The sequence below is a fragment of the Camelina sativa genome, chromosome 16, assembly GCF_000633955.1.
Source record: "Camelina sativa cultivar DH55 chromosome 16, Cs, whole genome shotgun sequence".
In the NCBI taxonomy this organism is placed as follows: domain Eukaryota; kingdom Viridiplantae; phylum Streptophyta; class Magnoliopsida; order Brassicales; family Brassicaceae; genus Camelina; species Camelina sativa.
Genome location: NC_025700.1, coordinates 19,086,721 through 19,101,611, shown reverse-complemented (window position 1 = coordinate 19,101,611; position 14,891 = coordinate 19,086,721). Strand labels below are relative to the sequence as shown.

At 37.0% G+C, this 14,891-nt stretch overlaps 3 protein-coding genes across 3 annotated transcripts in view; all 3 read right to left on the bottom strand.

Annotated features, from left to right (window-relative positions):
• The window catches only part of LOC104751217 (ras-related protein RABA6a), a 2,461-nt gene extending 2,119 nt beyond the window's left edge, over window positions 1-342 (bottom strand). Inside the window, exon 1 of the mRNA XM_019237591.1 lies at window positions 14-342. Within this exon, the coding sequence (XP_019093136.1) occupies window positions 14-188 (175 nt within the window). The 5' untranslated portion in view covers window positions 189-342. The remainder of the gene's footprint in view (window positions 1-13) is intronic.
• On the bottom strand, window positions 10,293-11,061 carry LOC104751215 (probable calcium-binding protein CML26). Its single transcript, XM_010473123.2, has one exon. The coding sequence runs from the start codon at window positions 10,966-10,968 to the stop codon at window positions 10,480-10,482; it is 489 nt and encodes a 162-aa protein (XP_010471425.1). The 5' UTR covers window positions 10,969-11,061; the 3' UTR covers window positions 10,293-10,479.
• LOC104751214 (thaumatin-like protein) overlaps window positions 14,470-14,891 on the bottom strand; it is a 6,050-nt gene continuing 5,628 nt past the window's right edge. The window contains exon 4 of the mRNA XM_010473122.2: window positions 14,470-14,888. Coding sequence (XP_010471424.1) covers window positions 14,667-14,888 — 222 coding nt within the window. The 3' untranslated portion in view covers window positions 14,470-14,666. The remainder of the gene's footprint in view (window positions 14,889-14,891) is intronic.

The window sequence follows — 14,891 nt, the reverse complement described above, 5'->3', positions numbered from 1 at the left end:
TTGATGATTTTATCTCCAACGTGGACATTCCGGTAAGCGAACTCAACTCCGATGGTTGGTTTAGAGTCAAGCCGGAACTCGTCCTTGGAAAATCTTGATAAGAGGTTTGATTTTCCGACGGCTGAGTCTCCGATCAGCACAGCCTTGAACAAGTAGTCGCACTCTTCCTCGTACGAGTCTTCAGCCATTCTCAAGAATTAAAATCTCAAGTTCCTCTCAAGCCAAACGCTATGTGTTACGACAAAATAGGAGAAAGGAGAAGAAGTAAGAAGAAAGGAAAAAGACAGTTCCTCCACTGAATTTGGCTTTTGGTTGTAAATCGGATTTAATAGTGTTTTTTTATAGTCAAACTCAAAATCATTATAATTTTTTTTTTAAGAATAGTATATTACTTACGTATTGCGATCGTATTTAGAATGAAAAAAAGAGAGAGAACAAAAAAAAAAACTTAAGTGATAAAGATGCTGGCGTCAAAGAAAATGTAATAATTCAACTGAATCACTAGAATCGTGGACATATATCCTCTCTTATTATTTATTTAATTAACGAGGATATGTTGTGATTTTTAGTTTTCTTTTTCATTTATTTAACGAGGATATATGTTGATTAGGTTTTAAGATTAATAAGAGAGGAGGATTCATAATCACAACCATAAGCTAGTGCAGCTGTTTGTTGGCATGTGAAATCATGGATTACAACATAATGATAACGTTGTCTTCCTTTTATCATTGTTTTTTTTGTTGGGATTACAAAAAAGAAAATAAAAGGTTAAAACATGCCGAATTATTTTACTGCATTTGCTACATTTTCCCCCCTTAAATGTGTAATTTTGTTGTGTTGATTAGAAGAAAATAATCAAATACTATCAGACTAGGATCGGACCGTCGCTACAGCGCGGAGAAATATTTATCTATATAAAATTATAAATAAGATTTGTAGTAGAAATTAGAATATATGTAAAATATTATTGAAGATTGTATTTGTAAAAATACACACTCATAACATATGTTTTGACGGACCAACCCATAAAAGATTGTATTCATTTAAAAATATACATTTATAATAATATGCATTTATGGTGTATATGTGACAAACCAATTAGTAAAATATTGCATTTATAACAAAAATACACAATCACAATGTACTTACAACCCATAAAATATTGTATTTGTAAAAATATATATATTTGTAAGAAATACACACTCACAGTGTATATTTTGACGGATCAGCCCACTAAAAGATAGGATTCATAAAAAAATTTATTTGCCAAAAATACAGTCACAATATTTTGACAGACCAACCCGTAAAGAATTGCATTCATAAAAATATCAATCCTAACCCGCTCTATCATTGTGAGTTTTGGAAACCAACCTTACATTTTTATAAAAATCCTATATGTATATATTAGATTTGATTATTTAAAAAAAAATATGTTGTTGAGAAGTAAAATTTTAGGATATTATAGTTTTTGTAAATACTTGTAATATATGATTATAATACATCAGAAATTTAAATCCAAAAAATATATCAACTTATATTTTCAGATCATTTTTAATAATACAATGGTACGTATATATTTGGTCATTGTTTGTTCTGAAAGTAATATTACAAAGCCTATATTATGTAATCCAAATGAGGTAATTTTTTTTTAACAAAACGTGTAGAAAAAATAGATAATGTGTTTAATATGAATTTAGTTGGTCAAAGACGAAAATCAAAGAAAAAAATATAGAAAAGTATAATATCGGTTAGAATTATGCTTGCCAAGCATTTTGATACATATTCCATTTTTACGTACTAATTATCTTGTCTTGGTCCTGACGTTGAGTTGAACAAATCCATGTTAGCTGGAGTTCATGCTTGCGGGCAAGTAGAACTTCGACCCGCCAAAACAGTCTACGTAAGTTTTCTTTCTATTCAAATATACGATTTAAATAAGTAATAAGATGGTAGGCACAAAGTTAAAATGCGAAACAAAGATATATTCAATATTTTATCCATCTCTAAGAACATGTAATCATGATCATGAATTTTAAATCGACCCGAATTCAATTTTGTATTTTTCTTTGTTAATATAGAGATACATATATGTATATATATATATATATATAAGTATTTTTGTCCAAAAAAATATAAATATATTTAAGCAACATATTAGTTGCAGAAAATAAAACAATACACAATACAGTTCCTATATTAAGTCAAATTATTTACAAAAAATGTAAAATAGTTCATATACTAAGTCAAATTATGTATATACCTGAACATAAGGATATAGTAATTTGATAATTTTCGTAATACTTCATATGTCCAAAAAACAATTGAAATATATTAATAAATATCATAATTCGGTTTGTAGTCCTAATCTGCATCATTAAAAAAAAAATGAATGAATTTTTGTACATACCAGTATCACATAACATATGAGTTTGATAGATTCACAATGTTTTTGATGTTCCTGTAAAATAAAAATTAAAAACATTAATACATATCATATTGGATAAAAGAAAATGAATGAAACAATTTGTTGACAAAAAATCATAAATAAATTTAAAACTTCAAAAAACATAGAAAAGTTGGAATGAAACTATTGAATGTTTGTTTCACAAATGTATTGCTGGATATAGTGAGGATGGGTGTCGATTTTTAGGGTTAGTAAATTGAAGTCTTCTAGAAAAAATTGTTTTGGCTTATAGAGAAATTTAAGTGATTTCCTAATAATTATGTAAATATATTTAGAATATTAATGGTAATTTCGGATTTTAAGGTAATTACTTAAATTAACTTTTGAATATACTCTTTGTAACTTATCATGTATTAATATTTAATATTGAATTCTAATCATATAAGGAAATAATTTTGGGTTTTTTTCGTGATTAATGATATTTCTGTTTTCGAAATCAATTACAATACTAACAATTAGATGAAAACTTCCGATATTTGACAAACATTGATATATCTTTATAACTAAATGATATTTTTTGGATTTTGTTAGTTTAGCATAGAAATTAATGAGATCTCTGGTAGATGACTAAAATTTAGAAATAATTTGGCAATCAGATATTATTCTATAATAGTTTTCCAAAATTGAAGCATCATTCGATTTACTAATAAGATTAATTTTGTTAATTTCCTAAATTAGAGGCATCATAAATATTCGATTAACCACTGTAGTTTTAACTTAATATTTAATATTTCGATTTAATATGTCACATCATACATTTTCACAGAAAATGGCGATGGGTGAGAGCGAGACTAGGGTTTTGGTGACGGCTGATCAGGATGCTTCTATGATGGATGTTGGAGAGAGAGATCGACCACCAGAGGACCCACCGGATGAGCAGAGGATTTGGGTGAAGAAGTTGATAGGGAGTAGTGCTGGTGGGATGCCCCGCTCGGAGGATATGTTAGATGATGTGTTTGTGACTGATAGGGTGTGTTTGGAGTTCCCAAACGGAGAGGATGGTGAGCCTGTGGTCACGATTGGCCCTGAAGTTCTGGAAGCGATGTATGGGTTGTGGAAGAACTGTATGATCGTTAAAGTTTTAGGGCGTACTGTTCCCGTCTCGGCGTTGAGTAGGAGACTAAGAGAGATGTGGAAGCCAGTGGGGGAAATGGTTGTGTTGGATCTTCCTCGTCAATTTTTTATGATTCGCTTTGATGTGGAGGCAGAGTATTTGGCTGCACTCACAGGTGGTCCTTGGCGTGTGTTTGGGAGCTACCTTTTGACGCAAGCTTGGACTCCTAAGTTTGACCCGCTCCGGGATGAGATTACTACGACTCCGGTATGGATCCGTCTGTCTAACTCCCCGGTGCACTTTTACCATAGGTCAATTTTATTGTCTATTGCCAAAGGATTTGGTCATCCACTCAGGGTTGATGTTACTACTACTTTGAATTGCGTGAGGGCTCGTTTTGCACGCATCTGTGTTGAGGTGGATTTGTCCCGGCCTCTAAAAGGCTCTGTGATGGTGAATGGGGAACGGTACTTTGTCTCCTATGAAGGTTTATCTACTATCTGCTCGAAGTGTGGGATGTATGGTCATTTGGTTCATCATTGCCCTCAAGCAGTCCAGGAGCGGGATTTAGTAGTTGTGCCAACACCTGTGGCTCCTGAGTTAGGGGGAGCGGCGACGGTGGATGATGGCTTTACAGTGGTTGGTCGTGGAGGACGGAAAGCCAGGCCGATGACCACTAAGGAAAGTTTTTCGGGAGAGAGTTCGGTTGGAAAGAATGATCGGAATCTTCGGGAGATCCCGGTGAAGCAGGTTTTTGCAAATATTGCCATATCTAACAGATTTGGTGGATTGAGAAATAATAACAAATCTCCCGAATTAAGGGAAGTTGCTCCGCATAGTGGTGAGGATAAGGAGAATGCGAATATTATAGAGGGATCTGGTAATGGAAAGGGTGTGGAGCAAGGACAGGATAAGTTTTTTGGAGGGAGTATGGAGATCCAACGGGAGAATTTTTCGGAGTCTTTCAAACTAGGACGAGTTGGGCTTCATAAGGCGGGTGTGAATAGTGGCATAAAATCCGGACCAAAGCTAAATGGGTCTAAGCAAAAATTTAAGCCCAACAGGCCGGTGAGAGGCCTGGTTTTTGGTCCTCGTGGAGAGAGTCTATCCTTGTCGGAATCGGGAAAACGTCTAAGGACGGAACAGGCAAGCTTTGGTCGTCAAGGAGGGGTGTTTGTGAATAAGCAACCTTCCGCTCCAGCGAAGGTGCGGGTTAACCCTAATGGGGTGCCTGAAGAGATGCGGGATGATTTGGGGAGATCAGAGGTCGACGGGGATCAAACAGAGGGTATGCACATTGCTCCGCCGGAGGAGGAGGCGGCGATTAATCTTGCGTGACGGGTTGCCCCGGTGATTCAGGTTTGGGAGATTTATAGAATCATAATGATGAATTGTTTATTTTGGAATTGTCGGGGGGCGAATAAACCTGGTTTCAGGAGATCAATCCGTTACATTTTGAAGAGATGGCGAATAGATATTCTTGCGGTGTTTGAGACTCATGCGGGAGGAGATAGAGCTCATCAGATATGTCAGAATTTGGGGTTTGAGAATGTATTTCGTGTGGATGCGGTGGGGCAATCTGGCGGTTTGTGGTTGTTGTGGCGGTCCGGGATAGGTGGTGTGATGGTCTTGGACTCCTCGGATCAGCATATCCATGCTAGGATTATTGATGGTCCTGATGTGTTGCATCTTATTGCAGTTTATGCGGCTCCCTTGGTCAGTCGAAGAAGTGGGCTGTGGGATCAGCTTAAGGATGTTCTTCAGGGGATTACGGGACCGGTGGTTGTAGGTGGCGATTTCAACACCATTGTCCGCCCTGATGAGAGAACAGGAGGTAATGGACAGCTGTCCCAAGACTCTTTGTCTTTTGGTCGATTGATTAATGAGTTATCTCTCATTGATATGGGTTTTAAGGGGAATAACTTTACATGGAAAAGAGGTCGTGTAGTGAACACTTTCATTGCAAAATGATTGGATCGGGTTCTTTGTTGTGCTCAGACTAGATTAAAGGGGCAGGAAGCCTCGGTCACTCATCTGCCATTCCTTTCATCGGATCATACGCTTCTCTATCTCCAGTTGTGCCCTGAGGTGAAAAGGGATCCGAGAAGGAGACCTTTTAGATTTGAAGCTGCCTGGTTGAGTCACCCAAGCTTCAAGGAGATGATTCAGAATTCTTGGGATAATTCTTTGACTACCCCGCAGGCACTTGATGGGTTGCATATACAGTTGAAACGGTTGAACAAGGAGGTTTTTGGGGATGTCCAGAGACGAAAAGAACAGCTAGTCCAGGAGATCCAAAATGTTCAAGACTTGCTTGATATGAGTCAGTCGGATGATTTGTTGTCCAAAGAAGAGGTTTTGTTACAAGAGTTTGAAGTGACTCTTGCACAAGAGGAAATGATCTGGTTTCAGAAATCCAGAGAGAAGTGGATTGTGTTTGGGGACTGAAATACGCGATACTTTCATACCTCGACAATAATCCGGAGGAGCCGAAATCATATTGAGATGTTGAAGAATGATGAAGGGGCTTAGATCTCCGAGTTGGAGGAGCTTGAGGAATTAGTGGTGAGTTACTATAAGCGGTTATACTCCCTGCAGGATGTTGATGAGGTTGTGGAACCTTTGTCATCTACGGGTTTTACTATCTTAACTCAAGCAGAGCTTACTATGCTGAATAAATCGTTTTTGCGGCTTGAAGTTGAGAAGTCGATACATGCAATGGGTAAGTTTAAAGCTCCGGGACCGGATGGTTTTCAGCCGGTCTTTTATCAGGACTGTTGGACAACTGTTGGGGATTCGGTGAGCAGGTTTGTGTTGCAGTTTTTTGAGACTGGTATCTTACCGTGTGGAATGAATGATGCATTGGTAGTTTTAATTGCTAAAGTGGGTAAACCCGAGAAGATTTCTCAGTTCCGACCAATTAGTTTATGTAACGTTTTATTTAAAATGATTACTAAGACTATGGTTCTGAGGATGAAGGAGGTGATGCCTCAGCTTATTGGACCCGCACAGTCGAGTTTTATCCCTGGAAGGTTGAGTAGTGATAACATTGTGGTTGTGCAGGAAGCAGTCCACTCGATGCGAAGGAAGAAGGGACGTAAAGGGTGGATGTTGTTGAAGCTCGATTTAGAGAAGGCCTATGATCGCATTAGATGGGACTTTCTTGAAGATACCCTCCATGCAGCTAGATTTCCTCCTGCTTGGATTCAGTGGATTATGAAGTGTGTCACTGGCCCATCAATGACAGTATTGTGGAATGGAGAACGGACTGAGTCGTTTGTACCTTCGAGAGGTTTGCGTCAGGGAAATCCCTTATCTCCGTACCTATTTGTGCTTTGCATGGAACGGTTGTGCCATCAAATTGATATAGCAGTTGGGGCTGGAGAGTGGAAGCCCATCAGTCTCTCACGTGGGGGACCAAGACTGTCCCATATTTGCTTTGTAGATGATCTCATTCTGTTTGCGGAAGCCTCAGTGTCTCAAATTCGTATTATCAGGAGCGTTTTGGAGAAATTTTGTAATGCATCGGGACAGAAGGTAAGCTTGGAGAAATCTTAGATCTTTTTCTCGCATAATATCCATCGTGACTTGGAGAGACAAATCAGTGTGGAGAGTGGTATTGGTTGTACACGTGACCTGGAGAAGTATCTGGGCATGCCAGTATTACAGAAAAGAATCAATAAGGACACCTTTAGGGAGGTTCTTGATCGGGTGGCCACACGTTTAGTAGGTTGGAAGGGGCGTATGTTGAGTTTGGCAGGAAGAATGACACTAACTAAAGCGGTGCTCCAATCAATCCCTGTGCACACTATGAGTACCATCGCTTTGCCAAAGGCGTCTCTGGATGCACTTGACCAAATTTCCAGATCTTTTTTGTGGGGAGATATTGTGGAAAAGAGGAGGCAACATTTGCTTTCCTGGGAGAAGGTCTGTCTGCCGAAGCGAGATGGAGGACTTGGTATCAGATCGGCCAAAGAAATGAATAAAGCGCTGTTTGCAAAGCTTGGTTGGTGGCTTTTAAATGATAAGACTGGTTTGTGGGTTCGAGTTTTAACAAGTAAGTATAAGGTGAAGAAGATACATGATCTTACCTGGCTTGCCCCGAAGAGTACATGGTCTTCTACTTGGCGTAGCATTATGCTGGGAGTGAGAGAGGTGGTGCTTCCGGGACTGAGTTGGGTGTTGGGTGATGGGCAAACAACTTGTTTTTGGACAGATAGGTGGCTTTTGGAGACACCGTTGAGTGAATGTGTGATAGCCCCATTACCTCCTGGTTATGAGACTCTGCGAGTGTGTGATGTTTGGAGACAGGGGACGGGTTGGTCTCTGGCAAATATCTTGCCTTATGTTCCGGGTGATATCGCTTTAAGGCTTGCTGCAACAGTCGTTGATACGGTCACAGGTGCTCAAGATAGGCTATCTTGGGGAGTGAGTTCTGATGGGCGGTTTAACGTCAAATCTGCTTATTGTTTTCTAACAAGTGATAATACGCCAGGACCAAATTTGGGATTGCTATATGATCGAGTTTGGCACGTTGTAGCTCCGGAGAGAGTGCGAGTTTTTCTTTGGTTGGGTGTTCATCAAGTTCTAATGACGAACATGGAGCGTCTTCGCAGACATCTGTGTGTAAATGGGATTTGTCAAGTGTGCAAAACTGGTTACGAGTCTATTATTCATGTCTTACGTGATTGTCCTGCCATGGCTGGAGTTTGGAGCAGGCTTGTCCCGAGACGGAAACGATCTGCATTTTTTATGAGTTCGTTACTTGAGTGGATGCATGGGAACTTGGGGGATGATACCATGCTTGGAGACTGTCCGTGGTCCACAATGTTTGCAATGGATGTATGGTGGGGATGGAAGTGGCGCTGCAGTAATATATTCGGTGGTAATGGCAAATGTCGTGATAGGGTAAGGTTCATCAGGGATTTGGCTAAGGAAGTTTATCAAACTAGTCAGAAGATGCACAATACTGGTCAGAGGTCTGGGCAGATTGAGCGGTTGATCTCTTGGACGCGTCCGAGGGAGGGGTGGGGAAAGATAAATACTGATGGTGCGTCTCGAGGTAATCCGGGACTTGCTACTGCAGGAGGTGTGCTAAGAGATAGTAATGGTAACTGGTGTCGTGGGTTTGCGCTAAATATTGGTATCTGTTCGGCGCCCTTGGCAGAGTTATGGGGTGTTTACTATGGGCTTGTTCTGGCATGGGAGAGTCAGTTGCGGTGTGTTGAGCTGGAGGTGGATTCTGAGGTCGTTGTGGGGTTTCTCAAGACAGGGATAAGTGAGTCTCATCCGCTGTCATTCCTAGTACGCTTGTGCTATGGCTTTCTTTCAAAGAACTGGAGTGTTCGCGTTTCTCATGTGTATAGGGAGGCTAATCGTCTGGCAGATGGATTAGCAAACTATGCGTTTTCTTTACCTCTTGGTTTTCATTATTTAGATATTTGTCCTGAGGTTGTTCAGTTGGTGAGTGTAGAAGACTCTAATGGGACAGTGGTTCCACGGATTGTCAGGCTGTAATTTTTCTTTCTATTGTTTTTTTTTGAATAAAGTGTAGGAGACTATTTGTCTCCTATGGCATACCAAAAAAAAAAAAATTCGATTTAATAAATTGATCCTAAATCGATTTCTAAAACACGTAAATGGATATATCCAAACCCGTTTTCTTGCCCGATCAGTAAGTATCTGAATCTTTAATTTTGGGTAATTTTTTTTTATGACCGGATTCAGAAATAGATTTGTATTTCTCTTTTACTAATATAGAGATTAGATATATATCATTATGTTCAATAACCAATCATACCTACCTATTTCCTTTTCTCTTTGACATTTTTCACCTAAGTTCACACGCTTTCAAAGTTGTTCTTCTTTATACCAATTGTTATTTGACACGAATTATTGTTTTCATACTGAAATTTTTACGTGATAAGCAATTTAAATGGTGAGATGTTTTACCATTAAAAAAAGTATGAAAACGTTATGCACGATGCTTCCATTGATTAACAATACTATCTCTCAAGTAATAACTAACTAATACTATTATTTGCGAGATAAATAATTGAGTCAGTTCTTCTTTATAATTTAATTCATGTTGACTTTCAAACATATAGGAAAAAAGTGTTGTGGCTTGTAGAGATGGGTTCATTTTTTTTGATGCAATAATGAAAATAACTATAGGAATTAGGAACAAATTCAGTTGACGAGAAAACAAAAAAAAAACTCTTAAAGCCGTTTTTAGTCGGACTGACTAAAAAAAAGTTAAATAGAATTCTGCTTGGGCTTAAAACCTGGGCCCTTAAAAAGCCCCTATGTGGTAAAGTGAAACCAGCTGGTGAGATTTGTGGCCGTATATACTCCAAACCGAATTAGATTCCCATTTTTCAGGTCACACAAAAAGAAGAAATCACATTCCAAAATAACTGTTTGAACAGGTTTTTTCCCCACAGAAATAGCGTTTTTGTTGACCAGTTCCACCAGTAAAACAGTCATATTAGAACATTACAGGCCTACGACTTTGGTTATTCAGCTTAGTCCGGATCAAACTAACCGAAACATAAATTCGGTTTGCTTTGGTTTGGATATTGTTAAAAACTGATCAAGATATTATGAAAACCATCCGGTACAGGAACCGAGATACTCAGGCCCTACGAAATTAAAATTCCACCAATCGGTTCAGCCGAGATAACCGAAACCGATACAAAAACAAAAATCGGTTCGATCAGGTTTGGTTATTTATCTCAGCCCTACTAGAAGTCTAGAACTTATAAAAATCTCAAATCAAAGAACTTGATGAAAATCTTTAATAGCAATACCGAGAAAACACATAATCCATATAGAGTAATCATAGTTGCAGAACAAACTCATCATCGTCATCATCCATATATATTAGGAAGAGAATCGAATCAACTTTTGTTGTTAAACCTAAAAAAAAAAAGTACATGCATGTTTGTATATCTTCTTCACCTTAAGCAGAACCAGCGTTCGCGGATGATCCTTTCACGAGCTCAGGCGAATTCATCATTTTCTGAAACTCCTCAAAGTTAACATTACCATCACCATCGGCATCAACGTGCCCGATCATCCTAACACAGTCTTCAACGGAGCAAGACATACCAAGACGGTTGAGAACCTTATGGATCTCAGATGACGAAATCAAACCGTTCTTGTTCTGATCATATAGATCAAAAGCTTCACGGATCTCTGCTGCTGAGGAGGATGATCGGCAGATGGCGGCGAACTCTTCTTGGTTGATGTAACCGTCACGATCTATGTCGATGTCGTCTAGAACACGGTTGAGCTCCTCCTCCGTGTACGACGTTCCCATGGATTTGAAAACGTTCCCGAGCTCTGATACAGAGATCTTCCCATCGCCGTTGGAGTCGAACTGGTCGAAGACCTTCTTGAGCTCCATATCGGTTGATGGTGTTGTGGATTTGTTGGTGGTGTTCGTCATTTTTGTGTTTTGTGAATTGTTGGAATTGTGATCTTGACGTTTTTATAGAGTTTTGTGATGATTAAGCTTTAGGTTGATGCCTTTCTTTTTTGAACGATGCTTGATGATGCCTTTTGTATGGCTACCCTTCATGGCTTTCTTTTCATTAACTATAAATATTTATTTCTATTTTTAATTTTTCAATTTTAGTTTTTTCCAATATAGTTGTGTAATGTAGTATAGTAGTAGTGTGTTCTATTTGATTATTACATAGATCAAATTATAAGGTATATGTTCTTAGTTAGTGCGTGTGCCTCTATGGGGAATCTGAAACTACATGCAAGTGGGAGGTAAAGACATTCCCCGTTTAAGATATTTGGGGGGAGAGCAAATATGAATGTGACATATCTGAATAATACTATTGCGAACGATTTTGATTGTTAAGATATTATTTATTGAAACCATGACTATCATCATCTGATATTTATATGAACATTTTCTGGAAATAATTTCGAATATTTATACAAATTACTATGTACAAAAACTAAATAAGAAATCATAAACATGAACCACTGTACATTTCCTTCTTCCATGCAGATTTTGCTTGTGTTGTAAAAAATAGATTTTAGTTAGTTTTTTTTTTTTTTTTTTGTTAAAAATAGATTTTAGCTAGTTATAGTTAAGTCCCTGTGTAGTATATACTGTATACATGTGTTAATAAAAATGGTAATCGAGATTAAGCGGGGGTAGAAGGAGTCCAAATATGTCGAAGCTTAAGAAATGCATATTTGAAGCAAAGAAAGGCGAGGATGAGCAAAAATATGGTGCCAGTGGCACCCTTCAATACATTAACAACATCGGCTATAAAATAAAATTTCGTATCTTTGGAAGCAGCTAATTTTACCAATCTCACATTCCCGAAAATACCAACTCCGATCGTCGACAGAATGGTTAATCCAAATATAAAATAGGATTTGTTAGCGTTTTAGTAGTTTTTTAAACTTAATTAGAATTATAGTCACTTTACTATTTATAATTGGAAAAACACACTGTTTTGCACTGTTACACTAATAGAATAAGTTGTGTAATAGAGTTTGAGTGTGTTGTGTAAATTACCAAAAGAGGGATTTTGTGTTTCTTTCTCCCATCTATCTCTCGTTTCTCTTTCCATTAGATCTCTGCATCTTTCTTCTCTTTCACCCTCTATCTCTTTTTATTCTCTTATTTGATCTCTCTCTCCGATTTTGCAGATTTCTGATTCTCTCTCTCTCCATCTATCTCTCTTTTTTTTCTCTCTTTCCCCTAGAACATCCGACAATTCTAGATTTATATTCTAATAATTCAGATTATTATCTATTTCAGTTCAAGTTTGATAGGAGCCGATCATTGAAGCAGACTAAGACCTCGACTTCTTTGCCAAATTTCTAGGGATTTTATTTTCATAATTGTGATTATAATCTATGAATAAAAACTAGAAAATTGAAAGAAACAAAAAAAATTACAATTAGCTGCTATTAGGTTTCTTGTCGGGAAGAAAAAGTCAAACCAGAATTATAAATTTACCCCTTTGATTTAATTAAAATGAAAGGGATAAAAAAGGAGGTAATGTTGTTTGAATCCAAGTGGATGGAGAGTAAACCAAGCTGCATTTACCACTGTGCTATAATACTTTTTATGTATTCTTAACGATTATGACTCTATATAACTTATTTACTGATAGAAAATCAAAATCATGAATTTATCCTTTAACGCTTAGTTCTCAATTTAATGTAATGAGAAATAAGATGCATTATCATAATTAAGATAATTTGCAACAAATTTTAATTAACTATTTTATCTTTTGTTTAGTAAATTTTGTGTACGATTTAAATCATCCAGCATGTTAGATTGATTCAAACCGTCCAACAATATTTGTGTACGGTTTAAATCATCCATCATATTAGATAGATTCAACCATCCAACAATATTTGTGTACGGTTTAAATTATCCAGCATGTTGGATAGATTCACACCTTCCAACAATATTTGTGTACGGATTAAAGCATCCAACATATTGTATAGATTCAAACTGTCCAGCAATATTTGTGTATGGTTTAAACTTTCCAGCATATTGGATATATTCAAGCCTTCCAATAATATTGTTGTACGGTTTAAACCATGTAGCAATTTGGATAGATTCAAATCATCCAACAATATATGTGTATGGTTTAAACAATCCAATATATTTGATAGACTCAAACCATCCAGCAATATTTGTGTACGATTTAAAATCATCAAGCTACATATTAGTAAATAATAAATTTCTGTAATGGTGAATTTTAATCATACATATTTTTGGTTGGAGTAGTTTTAGGGTATTTTATATTTTTATAATTAATAATATTTGCAATTTTGGTGGTTATATACTTCAGTTGCGTGTAAGTCAGTAGAAATAGAGACAACATTGTTGGTTAGTAATTTGTTTGCAATTGTAGGCAGCACAGGTTCGACTGCCGAAAAGTTCATTTTGTGCATTTTTTATTTTATTAATGAAGGGCAAAATCGTCAATTCTAAATCTTCTTCTCTACCCGATTTCTCTTAACCTGCAACCCTAATTCATGGCCGCCGGTCATTAAGTTACTTGTTTTCCATCGATTTCTTTTTTATTTCAATTGTTTTCGATAACTAAATGTTAGATCCAACATTAAGCATCCTATTTTCTGCAAAACAAATATCATTTTCCGTTTTCTCGATTTTACTTTCGATTTGGGTAAAATTTTGGAGGAGTACCGCCCCCAAGTGATTGATCGGCGCCTCGACGACCATGGTTTTAAACATGAAGTAAATTTAAGAGAACACACATCGACTTCACAAAGATGGAAAAAAACTAAAATAATTTTGTTTTGTTTTTTTGGATTTGTTGATAATCATGTCTCAATGGCAGGTTATGTAAATATCAAATGTTTTTGAGGGCCAAAAAATCTTGTAAACAGTGGTCACGGGGATTTTGCTAATAATAAATAATGAATATATTAGTTTGACAATTATGTTTCAAAAACGTATGAAAACACCAAATGCCTCTATAAAATACCCACTTTAATACATCTCCCCAAAAACTCGAGGCCATTTTCCTTTATTTATTTATTTTGGTCTTGTTGATTGTAAAAGGCTCCATATATATTTATATGTGCGTGGTTGTAAGTAATTCCCAATTGCGTTTGAGTTTTTATTGTTTGCTTCACGTTGGTAATTCAATTATATATAATAAATCTACCATGCATGGGTTTTTGCTTGAGCGTGTCCAGTCTCGATTCCATAATTTGGGAGATTTTTTTTTAACAGGTTAGAGATTTTCGTCTAAAATGGCATGGAAATGTATCTATTTTGATTTTAATTAGATTATTTTTCAAAGTAAGATTGTTGAACGGTCTATTCGGGTTTAATACTGTTTACACTTTACAGGTATAGAAAAACAAAACAAATTAACCCGAATTAGATTCGTCCTTTGTAATCCGGTTTTTGTTTAATTTACTTTTAAACCGGGGTCCAACCGTCCAACTAATTGGACATCACTTAATTTATTAAACGCATATAACAATGCATGAAATCTAAGATCATCGAACGAGTGAGAACATTAAGCGACAGAACAAAGGTCTCGATAACTCTCACTAGAACCTCGTACATACTAAACCAATCATGTAAAATTATTCATATAAAATAATTTAAAAGTGAGATTTCAATCAACGGCCGTGGTGAGGGCAAAAAGTGACGACGTAGTTAGCTTTAGAACACGTAGCAATGCTGGTCGGGTCATCGTAGGCGTATGAGTAGGCCTTTGGGCAAGCTACCTTGAAGATCTTAGAGTAAGCCGTAGGCTTACATGACTGTGGGTTACCGAACAAGCCGGTACAACAGTAGCGTGGTGAGTTAAAGGCAGAGCACGCGCTTTTACAGGCTACTACCTG